This window comes from Myotis myotis, unplaced genomic scaffold (genome assembly GCF_014108235.1).
Source record: "Myotis myotis isolate mMyoMyo1 unplaced genomic scaffold, mMyoMyo1.p scaffold_m19_p_2, whole genome shotgun sequence".
NCBI classification, from domain to species: domain Eukaryota; kingdom Metazoa; phylum Chordata; class Mammalia; order Chiroptera; family Vespertilionidae; genus Myotis; species Myotis myotis.
Window position 1 is genome coordinate 22,401,424 of NW_023416324.1, and position 17,053 is coordinate 22,418,476.

General features: G+C 35.1%; 1 protein-coding gene and 1 pseudogene across 5 annotated transcripts in view; both read left to right on the plus strand.

Annotated features, from left to right (window-relative positions):
• The window catches only part of LOC118676946 (protein argonaute-3), a 112,842-nt gene that overhangs the window by 45,067 nt on the left and 50,722 nt on the right, over positions 1-17,053 (plus strand). For 4 of the 5 annotated variants that reach the window (XM_036351611.1, XM_036351614.1, XM_036351612.1 and 1 more), the window contains exons 4-5: positions 1,250-1,458; positions 2,764-2,900. In XM_036351611.1, coding sequence (XP_036207504.1) covers positions 1,250-1,458; positions 2,764-2,900 — 346 coding nt within the window. The remainder of the gene's footprint in view (positions 1-1,249; positions 1,459-2,763; positions 2,901-17,053) is intronic. The other variant, XM_036351615.1, reaches the window with a different exon arrangement.
• On the plus strand, positions 14,131-14,266 carry LOC118677904 (annotated as a pseudogene).

Below are 17,053 nucleotides of genomic sequence, written 5' to 3' on the forward strand. Positions count from 1 at the left end.
TGACTCCTGGTGCAAAACAATTCACAGAGAGTATGTATAACCAACAAATATATGGTGCTGTAATCAATTATCTGACACGCAGAATGCCTCGTTGAGCACTGTTGCACTGTATGTCTTTTTCTTCTAACCCTCCCACTCCTGTCTCCTAACGAACATGGCGATCAAGTGCGTCCGTTTGCCGAATGCACCTGAACGCCCAGGAAGCTTACCCGAGGCACATGTTGACAATAATGAGGCCGTTTCCAGAATTGGGCATTTTGTCACTCGAGTAAAAATAAAATGTCATGAGTAAAGATTAATCTCTTTATAGTGCAATTCTTAACCTTTTTATATTAATTTCAATATTGGAACAATGTGTCTTGGATGTTTTCATTATGTATCTTTGCTATGCAACACCGATGTACATGTTTACATCTGGTTTTAGAATTGCATTATTGATCATGAGTAACGTGAGTAGTAATATTACTCGAGTGATGCCCAGCTCTGGCCGTTGCGAGAGACAAATATTTGAATTATGCAATTTTTTGTCTCTGTTGATGCGTGTCACCCAAAATGAGTTCGCGTGTCACCTCTGATACACGTGTCATAGGTTCGCCATCACTGGTATAGTCAGTATAATGTATTCAAGAGTTACTTGCATTAGTGTTTTCGTTCTTGTTTTTTTCTTCTTTTGGTATGGCTATATTATTCATTTGAAGTGCATTTGGTTTCATTTGGTTTTGTTTATATTTAGTTTAGTTTTTCCCTGCAGCCTTATTGATTTAATTTTTAATTTTTAATGTATAGAACTTTATTTAACATGTTTCCAAAAGTTAGAACATACTGGAAAATACACTCTTAATCTCTCTTACTTCTCCCAGTTTGTTTCTTTCCATCCTTTTAAAGTAACCAATTTCTTTGTTTCTGGTTTATGCTTCCTGTGTTTCTTTTTGCATAAATAAGCAAATACAAAAAGATTTTTCCATTTTCCCTTTTTTCTCACATAAAAGATGGCATACTATTTGTAATCTTCTGTACTTTGCCTTTTTTTTTTTTTTTTTTCACTTAGCAGTATAGCTTGGAAATTATTCCATAACAATTCCAAGAGATATTCTTCATCTTTTTTCTTTAATAGCATTTAGGCAGTTTTCAGTATTTTTTAATGACAATGCTGGCATAAATAACTGTCATTTAAATGTTAGTCTATTTTTTTTAACATTGAGATTGGTGTGTTTTAACTTTTACCAGATGACTCTTTTCTCACTAACAGGTAGATTTAGATGTTACTCTCCCTGGGGAAGGTGGAAAAGATCGACCTTTCAAGGTGTCAATCAAGTTTGTCTCTCGGGTGAGTTGGCACCTACTACATGAAGTACTGACAGGACGGACCTTGCCTGAGCCACTGGAATTAGACAAGCCAATCAGCACTAATCCTGTCCATGCCGTTGATGTGGTGCTACGACATCTGCCCTCCATGAAGTGGGTGCTTCTGGCTTTTTTTCATCTTTAGATTTTAAGTACGAAGGCTTTCCTCCCAAGAGTTGTGCAGGCCTCCTTTGGTTAATCTTCAGATGTTGTATATTTTGAATATTTCAGTTGAAGAATAGCATGCAGCCCTACCTGGTTTGGCTCAGTGGATAGAGTGTCGGCCTGTGGACCAAGGGATCCTGAGTTCGATTCTGGTTCAGGGCACATGCCTGGGTTGTGGGCTTGATTCCCAATAAAGGGGGTGCAGGAGGCAGCTGATCAATGATTTTCTCTCATCATTGATGTTTCTATCTCTCCCTCTTCCTTCCTCTCTGAAATCAATAAAAAAATATATTTTTAAAAAAGAATAGCATGCATACAAGTTCATTGATAGATGTAAGTTACAGAAAATTCTCTGACATTTGAAAATAAATGCACCTTATTAGTTTAGCTATTCCAATGGATATTTTTTTAGAAAAATGTCTAACCCTTTCTCCTAAGAGCTTTAAATCTTGAGCAACTGATGTGTTTTCAGATATAAGGCTATAGTTAAATCACCTTGTTTTAAAGGTAATTTCATTGTTGATACAATAGTATCAAATTGTGTTGAAATTGCTGTATTTTTAATCACACTAGCATCTCACATGTGTATGTGTGTGTCTGTGCTTATATAGGATCAGATAGGCTGTGTCTTTTTTTTTTAATGTTTTTTTTATTTTTATTGATTTCAGAGAGGAAGAGAGAGAGAGAGAGAGAGAGAGAGAGAGAGAGAGAGAGAGAAACATCAATGAGAGAGAATCTATGATAGGCTGCCCCCTGCACGCCCCCTACTGGGGATTGAGCCCACAACCTAGGCATGTGCACTTGATCAGAATCAAACCCAGGGCTCTTCAGTCCATAGGCGAACGTTCTATCCACTGAGCCACGCCGGCTAGGGCAGGCTGTGTCTTTTTAAAGAAAAATATTATGTCTTACAAACATGTTTATAGAAATAGCTTTTGATCAGTAATTATTTAGCATTTTCTAAGATTGGAGCTGTTAACTTTTTAAAATTTATTTTAAAGAAAGTATTTTAAATAAAATTCGTTCTTATTCATACTAACATTAGTTGTTACAATATAGGGTTGCAGTGAAGGATGCAGATTTTTTTTCCATTAAAATAGCTGCTTTTTGCTTTTACAAATTTGGAAAATGTTTAGTTTCATATATACTTAATGATAAGCATGATAATTTATGTGCTCTAGACTCACCTGTTCTGCATATTTAAATACTTATATAGGAAGGAAAGGATTGAACATGCCATTTTAATTTTTGTAGATATACACCTGTGGGGCGTTCATTTTTCTCGGCTCCAGAAGGATATGACCACCCTCTGGGAGGGGGCAGGGAGGTATGGTTTGGATTCCATCAATCTGTTCGTCCTGCCATGTGGAAAATGATGCTTAATATTGATGGTAAGGGAATAAAACCATATTCTGTATTGGATAATTGATTTCTGTATGGCCTGCTTGTATGTTTAATGTGCATATGTGCATTTTATGTATAATTATATGTACTAGTGTCTTGAAGTAATATTTGGACTTATATTAAGACAAAATAGAAAATCTTTATATTTATATTACATTTCATTCAGAAAGCCTTTACACAGAACTTGTCCTGGTTTGCTACTAAAGCAAATTTAACCCTTTGAGTGCCAACCAATATCCTAGGAACTATGCTAAAATTGCCAAGGCATTTTGAGTTAAGGTTTTTAAATTTTTTTTCCCACATAAAGAGTGAACTACTAGCATCTAATAGTGACATTGCAGGAGGAGCGAGATAGCGATAGCGCTCCGGGCACTTTTGGCGAAAGACAGGAGGAGCGCAATCGTGCTCCCTGGCACTCTAGGGGTTAAAAGCTTTGACATGATCATCTGAGCAATCTTCTATTATAAATCACTTTCGTCCTTTTAAGTCTAAGTCAATATTTAATTACAAAATACATATTTTACAGGAAGAGAAGTCTATTAGTCATGGTCACCCCTGGCATTATACCTACTACTGATGCTTAATGTGGTGCTACTTGCATTAATATTTAGGTGTTTTTTTTCTATTTTTGAACTTATAAAAAAGAAGAGAGAATAGTATGAGAAACTGCCACCTCTATAGTCATTATCCAAATTGTCAGTATTTTTCTACCTTTGCTTAAACTATCTCCATTTCTTCCTTTACTGTAGTGTCTTTAAGTAAAATCCCAGACAGAATATTGTTTTGTCCCTACTAATTCAGTATGTATCTCTAAAAACATGGATGTTTTCTTTTTTTTTTTTTTTTAAATATATTTTATTGATTTTTTACAGAGAGGAAGGGAGAGAGATAGAGAGTTAGAAACATCGATGAGAGAGAAACATCGATCAGCTGCCTCCTGCACATTCCCCACTGGGGAAGTGCCTGCAACCCAGGTACATGCCCTTGACCGGAATCGAACCTGGGACCTTTTAGTCCGCAGTCCGACGCTCTATCCGCTGAGCCAAACCGGCTTTGGCAACATGGATGTTTTCTTACACAGTCACAATGCCATTATCATATATAAGAAAATTGAAAATAATAATTTTATTTGTAGCCTCTAATACCCTGTCTAAACTCAGATTTCCCTGATTGTTTCAAATACATTTTTATAGTTATTGGTTCTAATCAGGATCCAAATAAGATTCACACATTACATTAGGCTTTATGCCTTTTTTATCTATTTATTTTATTTATTTATTTTTAAATATATTTTTATTGATTTCAGAGAGGAAGGTGAGAGGGAGAAAGAGATAGAAACATCAATGATGAGAAAGAATCACTGATCAGCTGCCTCCTTCCTGCACGCCCCACACTGCGGATCCAGCCTGCAACCCGGGCTGAATGGAACCCAAGACTCTTCAGTCTGCAGGCTGGTGCTCTATCCACTGAGCCAAACCAGCTAGGGCGACTGAGCTGTTTTTTACCCATCTTCTCAATATTTCAGTTTTTCATTATTAAATATACAGTTTCTAGCCTGGCCGGCATGGCTCAGTGGTTGAGCGTGGACCTATGAACCAGGAGGTGGTGGTTCGATTCCAGTCAAGGGCACATGCCCAAGTTGCAGGCCAGATCCCCAGTAAGGGACGTGCAGGAGGCAGCCGATCAATGATTCTCTCTCATCAATGTTTTTTCTATGCCTTTTTAAAATTTAGTGGTCCCATTTCCTTCCCTCTTGTTTTATTTTGTCTTTTGTTTGTTTGGTTTTTAGTTGTTTTTCCCTCCATTTTTTGTTTGTTTTGTTTTGTTTTTTGTTTTTTTGTTTGCTATTGTCTTGTTGTCAGGTGTCCTGTAGAATATCCAGAAACCTGGATTTGTCTTTTGTTTACTTGAGGTGTGATTATTTTGTTCCTCTGTTCCCTATATTTCCTTAAAATGAAAGTTGGCCCTTGAGGCTTGATTCAATTCTGGTTCAAAATACTTTATAAATTTATAAGTGCTTCATATTGTATCAGTGTTTAGTGGTCCCATTTTTTTAATAATACAATAGGCCTGATCTCTCCATTAAAATTTCCCAATCAGCCTTGCAATTTCTAATATTCCATTCATTGATCATTGTTACCTGAACTATTTATTTCACTAGGCACTATCAACCGATATTTTTTCTAATTCTGTTATTCCTTTTGTATTAGATGGAATTCTTTTTTATATATATATATATTATTGGGTTTTTTTACAGAGAGGAAGGGAGAGGGATAGAGAGCCAGAAACATCGATGAGAGAAACATTGATCAGCTGCCTCCTGCACACTCCCCACTGGGGATGTGCCCGCAACCAAGGTACATGCCCTCAACCGGAATCGAACCTGGGACCTTTGCGTCCGCAGGCTGACCCTCTATCCACTGAGCCAAACCGGCTAGGGCTAGATGGAATTCTTATGTGGAAAATCATGATGTCCTATTGCTAATTCATTAGTCTTTGATAGTTTTCTGGCACAGCAGAATGTTCCAGGCTAATCTTATATTTCTTAACCTATGCCTAGAATCAGCCATTCCTCCAAGGATCCCTGGTTCTTTCTAGATCAGTACATAGTTTCCTCATTATTTTCAGCTGCATCTGCCATCATAGAGATATGTCATTGAGGGGATATATTTCAAGAGTCCCCTTTAATTATATGCCATTTCAGAACATCATTTCATACACACACACACACACACACATACATACATATGTTGTTTTTTTAAGATAGATTCCAGGAGTGAGATTGATGAGTCAAGGGCAAATGTATTTGTAATTTTCATTGTTATCGCCAGATTGCCCTCTACCAAGATTGTAAATACTTACTTTGCATCAGTGATTGAGACTACCTATTTCCTTACGCCTTTGCCTCTACAGGTGTCAAACTAGATTTTTGTCAATCGGATTTACAAGAAATAGTTTCACTATGTGCTTTTGTTTTCCATTTGAACATTTTCACATATGTAAGGGCCACCTTTCTTTTTCTGTTAACGGTTTGTATCCTTCGCCCTTTTTTTTTCTGTCAGATGTTTGGTCTCCTCATTTACTGAGCTTTCTCAATTGAGATGTGAATTACAGATGATATCCCTTCGTTGTTACTTGTCTTTTGGCCTTTGCTACAGTCTTGGGGTTTTTTTGCTTTTTGCCACATAGAAATTTATCCGCGCGCGCATGTGTGTCTTTACACACAAACACTTAAAAGTAGTGAGCAATAATTTCTTTTATGACTTTTAATATCTAATAGCACTAGTCTCATTTTTTTTCAGGTTTTTCTAGGCCATTTTTATTTATTACCATATAAGCTTTAGAAACACCTTGTCTAGATCCAATAGATGTGGAGGTTGGGGTATTATTTTTACTGAGATCTCATATTTATAAATTAAGTTAGGACAAATTGGTTTTTTTTAAAATATTGAATCTTTCTGTCAAATGAAATAGTATGTTATTGCATTTGTTCAAGATTACTTTTGTTTTCTTCAGGAATGTATTAACATTTTTCTCACATAAAATTTGTACATTTCTTGTTATTTCTGGACATTTCCCCCCTTATTTTTTCTACTAAATGAGTTTATAGATTCTAACTGGTTATTGTTTATATACATGAAGGCTTTTAAGTTCTGTATACTGACATTTCTCTCTGCCTTACTGAATTCCATTATTGTTTATAGTAGTTTTTTAAGTGACTTTCCTAGTTTCTAGGTTATAATCATTTTATCTGCTGATAGTGATAGGTTTACCTCTTCTTTTGGATTTTTATACTTCTCCTTCAGGTTACACTGACTAAATATTCAGACAGGACAATTTAAACATTAGTGATTAGTGGGCATCCTCTTTTTATTCCTGACTTTAAAAAGAATACTTCCAAAGTTTCTGCATTAAGTATAATTCATACATGGATGTGTGTATAGGAGGATCTGTTGCTTCCTATTAAGTACTTTTAATCAGGAATGGATATTGAATTTTCTCAGATGTCATTTTAGCATTAATGGAGCTGATGATATGATGTTTCTCTTATTTTAAAGAAGCACTGAACCAAACTAATGTTTCTGGATTATTTTAATGTGATGCTGAATTCTGTTTATTAATACTTTATCTTTTTAATTAAAATGCAAAATTGTAAAGATGGATCTTCTCTTTTTCTGTGTAGTCTTTTTCAAGTTTTGCTATTATATTTTATAAAGAATTTGGACCTTTTTCATTTTTTAAAATGTACAACAGTTTTTAAATAGTATTGAAGTTAACAGCTCTTTAAAGATTTGGTAGAAATCCCCTGTATACTCTTGTGGCCTATATGTTTTGCTTTGTTTGGTAGGTAGCTCTTTTAAAATTTCTTCCATTTATTTTATGAAAATCAGTCTGTGTAGGCTTTTGGTTTTGTTTTGGTAAGTTATATCTTACTAGAAAATTATATTTATTTGTATAGAATTTTATAAATTAATTTCCTATTTTTTGAAATTTTGTCTATTTCTGTTGTTTACCCCCATTTCTTATTTTGTATATTTGTACTTTCTCCTTAATTTTACTCTTGATTAGGAGAAGGAGTAGTTTTAATCAGTTGATTTTTTTTCCCCCCACCAGCAAGAACTTTGGAAATTTTTTTTTCAGTTTTTTGGCTTTTTTTTTTAACATTCTTAATTTCTACTTTTAACTTTACATTTTTTCCCTCTACCTTACTTCAGTTAATTTAGTTGTTTTTGTAACTTTTAGAGCTATATTAGTAACTCATTTACTTTCATTTTTTTCTTATTGATAAAAGTATGTAAAATAATAAATTTTCTTCTGATCACTGTTTTAGCTATATTCCAAACACCACAGATTTTATTTGTATTTGCCCAATTACCTAAATGTTTTTTGAGAGACTTTTTAAATTTTCAGATTGAAGATCTCTTTATTTTCTGATTTTGTTACAAATTTCTCATTTTATTGTGTTGTTACTCAGAATATGTTTTGTAATTTCAAATTTTAGAATTTGTTGAGGTATTTTCTGTAGCCTAATATGTAGTCAATTTTTACAAAAATTCAATAGCTATTTAAAAATTAGGTATAGCCCTGGCAGTTGTGGCTCAGTTAGTTGGTTAAGGATCATTCCGTGCTCCAAAAGGTCACTGGTTTGATTCCCAGTCAGGGCACATGCCCGGGTTGTAGGCTCTATTTCCAATAGGGGATATGCAGGAGGCAGCCAATCAATGTTGCTCTCTCCCTTCCTCTTTCTCTAAAATCCATAAAAACATTTAAAAAGTAAAAGTAAAGAATATTTGCCCTAGCCGGTTTGTCTCAGTGGATAGAGCATTGGCCTGGAGACTGAAGGGTCCTGGGTTTGATTCTGGTCAGGAGCACATGCCTGAGTAATAGGCTCCCCCAGTGGGAGGCATGCAGGAGGCAGCCGATCAATGATTCTCATCATTGTTGTTTCTGTCTCTCTTCCTCTGCCTTCCACTCTCCGCAATCAGTAAATATATGTGTGTGTGTGTGTGTGTGTGTGTGTGTGTGTGTGTGTGTGTGTGTATCCCTAACTAGTTTGGCTCAGTGGATGGAGCATCGGCCTGCGGACTGAAGGGTCCCAGGTTCAATTCCGGTCAAGGGCATGTACCTTGCTTGCAGGCACATCCCCAGTAGGAGGTGTGCAGGAGGCAGCTGATCGATGTTTCTCTCTCATCGATGTTTCTAACTCTCTATCCCTCTCCCTTCCTCTCTGTAAAAAGTCAATAAAATACATTTAAAAAAAAATATATATATATATATATATATATATATATATATATATTTTAGAAGGGATATTCAATTATTTGGGTAGAGTTAAATGAATATCCATCAGCATTACCATTTTGATTGTTATTTAGATCATTTATGTCCTTATTTATTTTTGTGTACTTGTTCTCTCAGACTGGGAGAAATTTAAATTTCTTATTATTGTGTTTCTGCTCTTTCTTTTTTTATCTCCTATCATTTCTCCTTTCTTAATGTTGCTGGTATATTATAGGGAACATAAACATACCTGTTTTCTTCATTGTGAATTGTATCTTTCACAATGGTAAAAATGACTTGTTTTAGTACTTTTTGGCCAAAGTCTGTCTACATTATCTAAATAAAGGATTATAATCTATGTTTTTGTGACCATATTCTGTTCATTTATTTTATTTATTGACTAGTAGCCCTGTGCACAAATCTGGGCAACAATAGGTCATTGCCGCCCCCCTGTAGCTCTCTGCCCGCAGCCCCGCGCGCCCTCCCCCCTGCCCATAGCTTGCAGCCCTGCCCCCTCCTGTAGCTCTCCACAGCCCACCTGTACCTCGCTGGCCCACCCTCCTGCTGATCCGTGATGTGGTGATGCACTTGGTCGTTATGCCTCAGGGTGTAACAGCTAATTAGCATATTCCTCTCTTATTATATAGGATTAGGTAGTGGGAGAGAAGTGAGGGGAGAAAGAGAAAAAGAAAGAGAGAGATTTGTTGTTTCACTTATTTATGCATTCATTGGTTGCTTCTTGTATGTGCCCTGACCAGAGATTGAACCCAAAACCTTAGCCTGTCGGGACAATGTTCTAATCAACTGAGCTACTAGACCAGGCCCTAAATTTTCATTTCTTTTAAATTTTAAAATATTTTTTGAATCACAAATACATCTTGGCAACAGCATACAGTGGTTTTTGCTTTGGGGTCAGTCTAAAGCTTTTTTTCTGTTAATGGATCAGTTGAGCCATATAGATAGGAATAACATACATGTTTCATCTTAGTTGTGTCAAATTATTTTGTTGTATTTTCTGATTATATATGTTTTTTAAACTAAGTGGTCTATTTTGTGCTTTTTTAATGATAGTTTTGAATTAGGAAGGTTTTTTTTCTCCCCACAAGTAGTTACCTTTATACTTATAACTTCATATAATATTCAACTTTCTTTGTTTTAATATGTTTTTTATTTAGCTCAGAGAGGAGGGAGAGGGAGAAAGAGTTAGAAACATCAGTGATGAAAGAGAATCATTGATCAGCTGCCTCCTGCACACCCCCTACTGGGGATTGAGCCCACAACCCCGGCATGTGCGCTAATGGGGAATCAAACAATGACCTCCTGGTTCATGGGTCAACATTCAGCCTCTGTGCTACACCAACTGGTCTTCAACTTTCTTTTTTAAAGCAGTGTCTTTTGTTTTCCTTATTGAGTAACAATTATATTAGCTTTATTCTCTTCTCTTTCTTTCCTCCCTCTCCTTTACAAATTAGTTTTAGCCATTATAGCATTATTTTATTCATTATAATTTTGCTTACTTTTTTTTTTATTGTTGACAGTATTACAGATGTCCCCAATATCCCCCTCTCCCTTTGCCCCCCTCCAACAACCCCCTCCCCACCCCAGGCCTTCACCACACTATTGTACGTGTTCATGGGCTGTGAATATATGCATATAAATTCTTTCATTAATCTCTTTCTGTCCCCCACACCCACCCCCACCCTTCTGAGATCTGTCAGTCTGTTCCAAGCATCCATGCCTCTAGACCTATTAATTTTTCTTACATTGTTACTACTTTACTCTCAACTTTGACTATCTATTACTATAAGGTGCAATCAGTGAGTTTATTCTATTTTTATGTTTTCTACTCCTGTCATTCATTTTTTGTATGTATTATGGTTTCTGTATTCTTAGAGTGTGTAACAGTTACATTCCATTTAAAATCTATCATTTTCTTTTAAAAATGTTCTGTACTATTTGCTCCTTACAGTGCCTTTTGTGGTATAAGTTTTACCATGTACTAGTTGTAGCTTAGTCTTCATCTTTTTAAAAAAATTTTTTTCTTTCATTTCTTACATGAGTTATTGCAATGCTTATTTTATCTTCTCCTGTTGACTGGCTGTCTCCTGAGCTGTTAAATTTCTGCTCTGAGATCTTTCATCCTAGCTGCATTAAAAATCTTTGAATTAATTTTCATCTACTTTGTGGTGATATTTTCTGTTGCGTTTTCTTCATCAGGGATTTTGTGCTGCCTTTTTACACTTTCTTTTGGTATTTTTGTATGGAACGTATCACTTTTTTGTTATTCACATTTAAATGATACTAGTTTTCCCAAGCCACCTGTTAGAAGAGACGAAGTGGGAGGGAGAGGTGGGATAGAACATTAGAAGCAAGGTAGTTTTCCAGGTTTCTCTGCTCATGATCTCTGTCCTGTTGCTCTGATAGGTTCTTTCTTCAAAATATAACCACATTTCCTTTGCCTCTCAGTAAATTAGGCATTTAACAGGTGGGAATTACCAGCCATGAGGTCCACTAGGTCCTTACTAGCTTCTACTAATACAACTTCTGCTTTTTAAAGTGCCTGCCCAAATGTTAACAATTAGAGCATTTGTGGAGGCTGTACAGGAGGTCTTGTACTATTCTTTTAACTTTTTGTAAGTTTGATGTTACAAAAGAAAAGTGCATGCCTTGCTTTTAGAAGGGTAGTCCTGTCTGAGATCTGTCACTTAAAAATCACCCTCTACTTAGTTTCATGACACTTTCTACACCTCCTTTCTCTGCTTCCTTCTCAGATTTCCCCCATTCAATTTTAGTTCTAACATTACAGTTCCCACTTAGGATAGGACTCTCTCTTTATGGGAATGAAAATTTACTGGTCCCCCACTAGACTCCCTTTATACTTCCTGTCCTCTCTTGCATAGGTTCCACTAGCCCCAAGTACTTGGGGCCATATTTACTTATAATTTGGCATTTTCAGGTTTTTATTGTCTTAAAAGTTCACTGAAGATAGAGACTTTTTTTCTTTCTTTTTTTTAACATTCTCTTTGTAGCTCTGTGTTGAAGAAAGTAGGGAAATCTGGAAATAAATTTGCCATTTTCCTACTGAAGCTTAAAGTCCAGCTTTGGATATTATTAATAAATAATCTCTAGATAATCCATTGGTCAAAGAAATCACAATGAAATATTTAAATATTTTGAACTGAAGGGTAATGAAAATGTACATACTGGTATGATTAGCTAAAGAAATGGTTAGAGAGAATTTAAAACCTTAAATGTTATTAGAAATAAAGAAAAGTATCAGTGGCATACCCATTCATCTCAACAAGTTAGAAAAATAACAGAAAAGTAAATGCAAAGAAAAATATAAGGAAATAAGAGTTAAAAACAGAATTGATGAATTAGTAAACAAATTTACCTCTATCCTGTAGGTAGGAAGACTTCAAAGGTATTTGAGAAGGATAGTGACATGATCATATTTGTTTTCCAGAAAGAGACCTCTGGCAGCAGTGTGGAGAATAGATAGAGGAGAAAAAACTAATCTGAGAAGCCAGTTAGGAGGCTTTTTCAATCACTAGTTCAGGTAAGAGATGGTGATGGTCTAATGTGGGATGGAGAGGAAGGAACATATTACAAGGATTAAATTTTAAAAAAATAAAAACAAAAAGGTTTAAGAACCATGTGCAGAAAAAAACTTGGGTATAGTTACTGGCACATGGAACTGATTGGGAATGAATAGGCCAGAGGGTTTACTAGCTTCTTTAAGGAATTGTTTTTGTAAACAAACCTCAAGCCTGGTTTACTAGTTAGGTTCAACCAGAGAAGCAGAACCAGTAGGAAATATATATGGAGAGAGATTCGGCTTACACTAGGTAAGTCTGAAATCTTTAGGGTGAGCTGTCAGCAAGGGCAGGCTGCATCTCATTGGCATGGGCTGAAGCAGCTATCCATAGGTAGAATTTCTTTTCTCTCTCTGGGAGAAACCTCAAGCCTGCTTCTAAGGCCTTTCAACTGACTGAGTTAGGCCCACCTGTATTATCCAAGATAATCTCCTAATGTCAACTGATTATGGACTTTAATTACAATTGTAATATATCTTCACAGCAACAGCTAGATTAGTGTTTGTTTGAATAACTGGCAACTAGTAGTTTTGCCACATTGACACATTGAAAAACAACATGCCTTGCCTGCAAAATCCTGTGATTATTCAACCTTTGAAACAGCTTTTATGTTACCAAACATAAAAGACTCAGTATTTGTGCTGTGTTATAAAATAGCTTCTAAGAAGGGCATACTCGCCAACATACATTCAGAATAGCGACTCATTCATACCAGGTATGAATGGTTATGCTGTCAACTGAATATGGGAGATAGATCTGCTGTTGCTGGTTAGTTGGCAGTATACACCATGTATAAAAATAGATAAATTGTTAATATATCTAAAGTTTGAGGATTCTTTGAGACATATGGATAGAGAAATTTAGTATGTAGTCGGAAATGCAGGTATGAAAATCTGTAGTGGTAGGAGTAAAAAATAAAATTTTGGGACTCCTCAGTATATAAATTCATACTTGAACTGTAGAAATGGAAAAACTTCTTAAGGATAGTATTTAAATTAAAAACAAGTGAGAAGGATAATGCTATCGGGAATGCTGGCATTTAAGGAAGGAAGAAGGACCAGTGGCCAATTAACATTTACGACAGGCAGTATGAGAGCCAAAAAAAAGTGGTTTCAAGAGAGGAAACATTCAGAGTAGATTAGAATGTAATTAGAATTCAGAGTAGAATTCACAGTTAAGCAGAGGGAGCTTTTCCAACAAAATTAAGAGTAAGACAAGTACTATGATATTTAGTAACTATTGTGTTTGCTAACTTCTGTTCTTCTTACAGGTTTCAGTCTACATGTTACTTCCTTGAGAAGCAGTATTTGACACCCTTCACCCCCCAAGTCTGAGTTAGGTATTTCTCTTATGTATTCCCATAGCACAGTGTACTTGCCCTGTAATAGCATGTGTCACCTGAATGACAAGTTTTATTGTTCTGTGTCTCCTATTAGAATTAAAGCGTTTTGAAGCTAGTCTTTTTCACCAATGTATATACCCTCCAGGCCTAGCACAGCTCTTGGTCATATTAAGCAAAGAATAAATGAAACCAAGAGCATAGAGGAGGAGCATCCAAATAAGCCTGGAAAATTAGAAAAATGTTTGTAGAAGTAAATGACGTCTTAACTGAGCTCTAACAAATATGATGAGATCAAGAATTTGGATTGAAAAGGAGGTACACAGAAATAAAAAATTTTATTCAAAGACATAAGAGAAATACTAAATGAATGAAATGTAGTAGGCTTATTGAGAAGACTCAATTTGATATGTTAGTTCTCCCAAAATTAATCTATAAATGCAATTTTAATTAAAGTCCCAATAGGGATTTCTTGAAAAGTTAATGTTTAAGATTTATATGATACTTACCTGGCAGGGGAGATACCATGATCACGAAGGTGGTTTTCCCAGGGCGAGGCTTATCCACTGCACTCTGGATGTGTTGACCCCTGCGATTTCCCCAAATGTGGGAAACTTGACTGCATAATTTGGGGGGCGGGGGGAACGGATTTATATGAAAAAATTAATGACCAGGTAAAGCCAGTATAATTTTATTTTACTTTTGTAACCAGTTTAATATAAGGAAACTGATCGATGTGATAATCACATTACCCCATTCATCTTTCCTTAATGATATTTAAAACATTTGTGAGAATCTTTATATTATACTTATGAAAAATACGATCAAGATTGAATTAAAAGCCAGTATAATTTCTAAAAAGAGTAAAGAGGAAGGAATTGCCCTCCTTATTTTAAAACTGTAACAATTATAGCATACTGTTTTTAAGTGCAGGGACAGACAGATTAATGAAGTAGAATACAGAGCCTAAAAATAAACCATGTGTGTTTATATGGAAACTTTGTAATGTCTATCTCTAACATTAAAATATAAATTTATAAATCATAATAGAAAATACAGATAAACGTGACTACATTAATTCATCAGTTTTAAAAGCAAAGTTGGGGCAGAGCAAATAGCAAAAGGATATGTTACCTATGTAAATATAAAACAGAAAAAAAGTATGAAAAATATATACTGGGTACATGCAAATGCAGTAAAATGATCAAAACCTAGAGGAGACAAATACTTCCCAATTTCTGGATAGTGGTTGGTTCCCTTTAAGTAGAAAGTACAGAGAGGAATGGAATAGGTTGGTTGGGGTAGGGAGAAGAGAGAGACCTGAAAGGCTGCATATTTCAAGAAAATGTGAGAATATATTTATTTGTGCCATTGTAAAGCAAAGAAATCAGAAGATAGATAGTATTTTTTAAAGACCTATATGAAATTTTAATGAAATAAAAATAAAGCCTAAAATTGTAAATGGGTTTATTTTTTAATTATAATATGTAATGCTATGAAAAAGGAGTGAAAATACTGCACTGACCACCTTACTTGCTTATATTTCCTTTTTTGTTTCTGTGTGATACTGATTTTGCAACCCTTTCATTTGCTATATTGCACTGAGTTTAAAACAGCCTTTACTTTACTGAACATGAAATCTACTGAAGAAAACTGGTATTAAGCAATATAATGAGTACTATGAAGAAGTACTGAGTGCAATGGGAGCATATAACACAGGAATCCATTCTACTCTCAGGAACATTTATTTGAGGAAGTGACAGATGAGAGCTAGGTGAAATTGGTGGTGGAAATAAGCATGGAAGAGTACTCTAAGAAATAGAGCAATTTAATTCTAATTGTGTGACTTAATCTTACCTTCAAAATGATTGTTCTCATGGTACTTAATATTCTCTCAACTACATAATTAAAATTCAACTTACTTAATTTTATCAATCTAAGACTCAAAAAAGTTTTTTATCACCTTTCATCTCTAAAATTGAGAGATGTCTTATAGTTGATGGTTTGTCAGTTTAATTGGCAAATTTCTTTATCAGGTTACATAAAATCAATATATGCCCTACCTTCATTGGCATCTTAGATTCAATGAAATGTGGAATTTATTTTTAATTTAGCCTGCTTTTAGGCCAAATTCATTTTCAACTTTCATTTTACTATTGTAATTCACACATTTTAAAAGCATCACAGCCCGGCTGTCGTGGCTCAGTGATTGAGCGTCGACCTATGAGCCTGGAGGTCACGGGTTCACTTCCCAGTCGGCATATGCCCGGGTTGTGGGCTGTTGATGTTTCTATCTCTTTCTCCCTCTCCCTTCCTGTCTGAAATAAGTAAACTCAAAAATATTTGGGGGAAAAAAGAGCATCACAATAAATCTGGTGTTTATTAGTGCTTTCTCCCTTAAGATATTTTTATTTACCTCTTATTATATACCAGATAGAATGCTAAGGGTTTTACATAAATTATCTCATACAAACTCTACCACAGTTTGTATGAGTTAGGTGATACCCCCAATTGAAGTTTAGAGAGTTAAAAATCTCTAAACTTCCTCTAAAATGGCTTTCTCTCTCTAAGGTCACATAGTTTATATTTAAATAGTTTACATATGATACAACGTATTAAACCTATACTTGAATGTAACTAAAGTTTACATTAAGACTCAAGGTCACATAGTTGATATTTAAAAGATAGAGGTCAACTGTTCTGATTGCAAAGCTTATGCTCTCGATATTCACAGCTCTCTGCTGTATTCCTTTTAGAAGCAAAATTTCTGGCAGACAAATGTCAGACCCAGGACAGCTAAACTGAGAAACGTTATTTTATCTTTATTTACTTTTTTCTGTGCTTTTCAGTAAAAAGTAGCTTCCTATAACATATTCACTGTATTTTGCTCCTAGAAGAAAGTAGTCAGAAAATACAAGTGGTTGTAAAATTATTGTAAAATATAAGTGGCTAATAAATTATTAAATTGTAATTTATTCTGCTTAAGAGTCAAAAGTTATTTGTAAGGAAAACAAATTTTTAGTAATTTATTAATCACAATATTAGTGTTGCTTCATATGTTTATATTGAGTTAAGGTATAACATCTCTAAGATTAAGAAATATTTTTTGTATGCTATTCATATTAGTCTTCTCAGAAGTAGTTCAAAGGAGAGCATTTCTTTAGGGTGAAAATAAAGTCTGAACTTTCTACACGAGGTCAAGCAGGGCCAAGTATAGATATCTGTATCAGGCTTACCCAGTCTGCCCTCATATTAGAAGATCAGTATAATGGCGACAGGAATCTCAGTGACAGTCTTCATCAGATCTGTTTCTTGATTCATCCTGTTTCAGTCTGGCCTGTGCATGCCCTTCATATTTGATGCACAGCTGTCTTATTGGGATTACACTTCACTATTTCCCTGGGAAATTTTGTCTTTCTCTTAA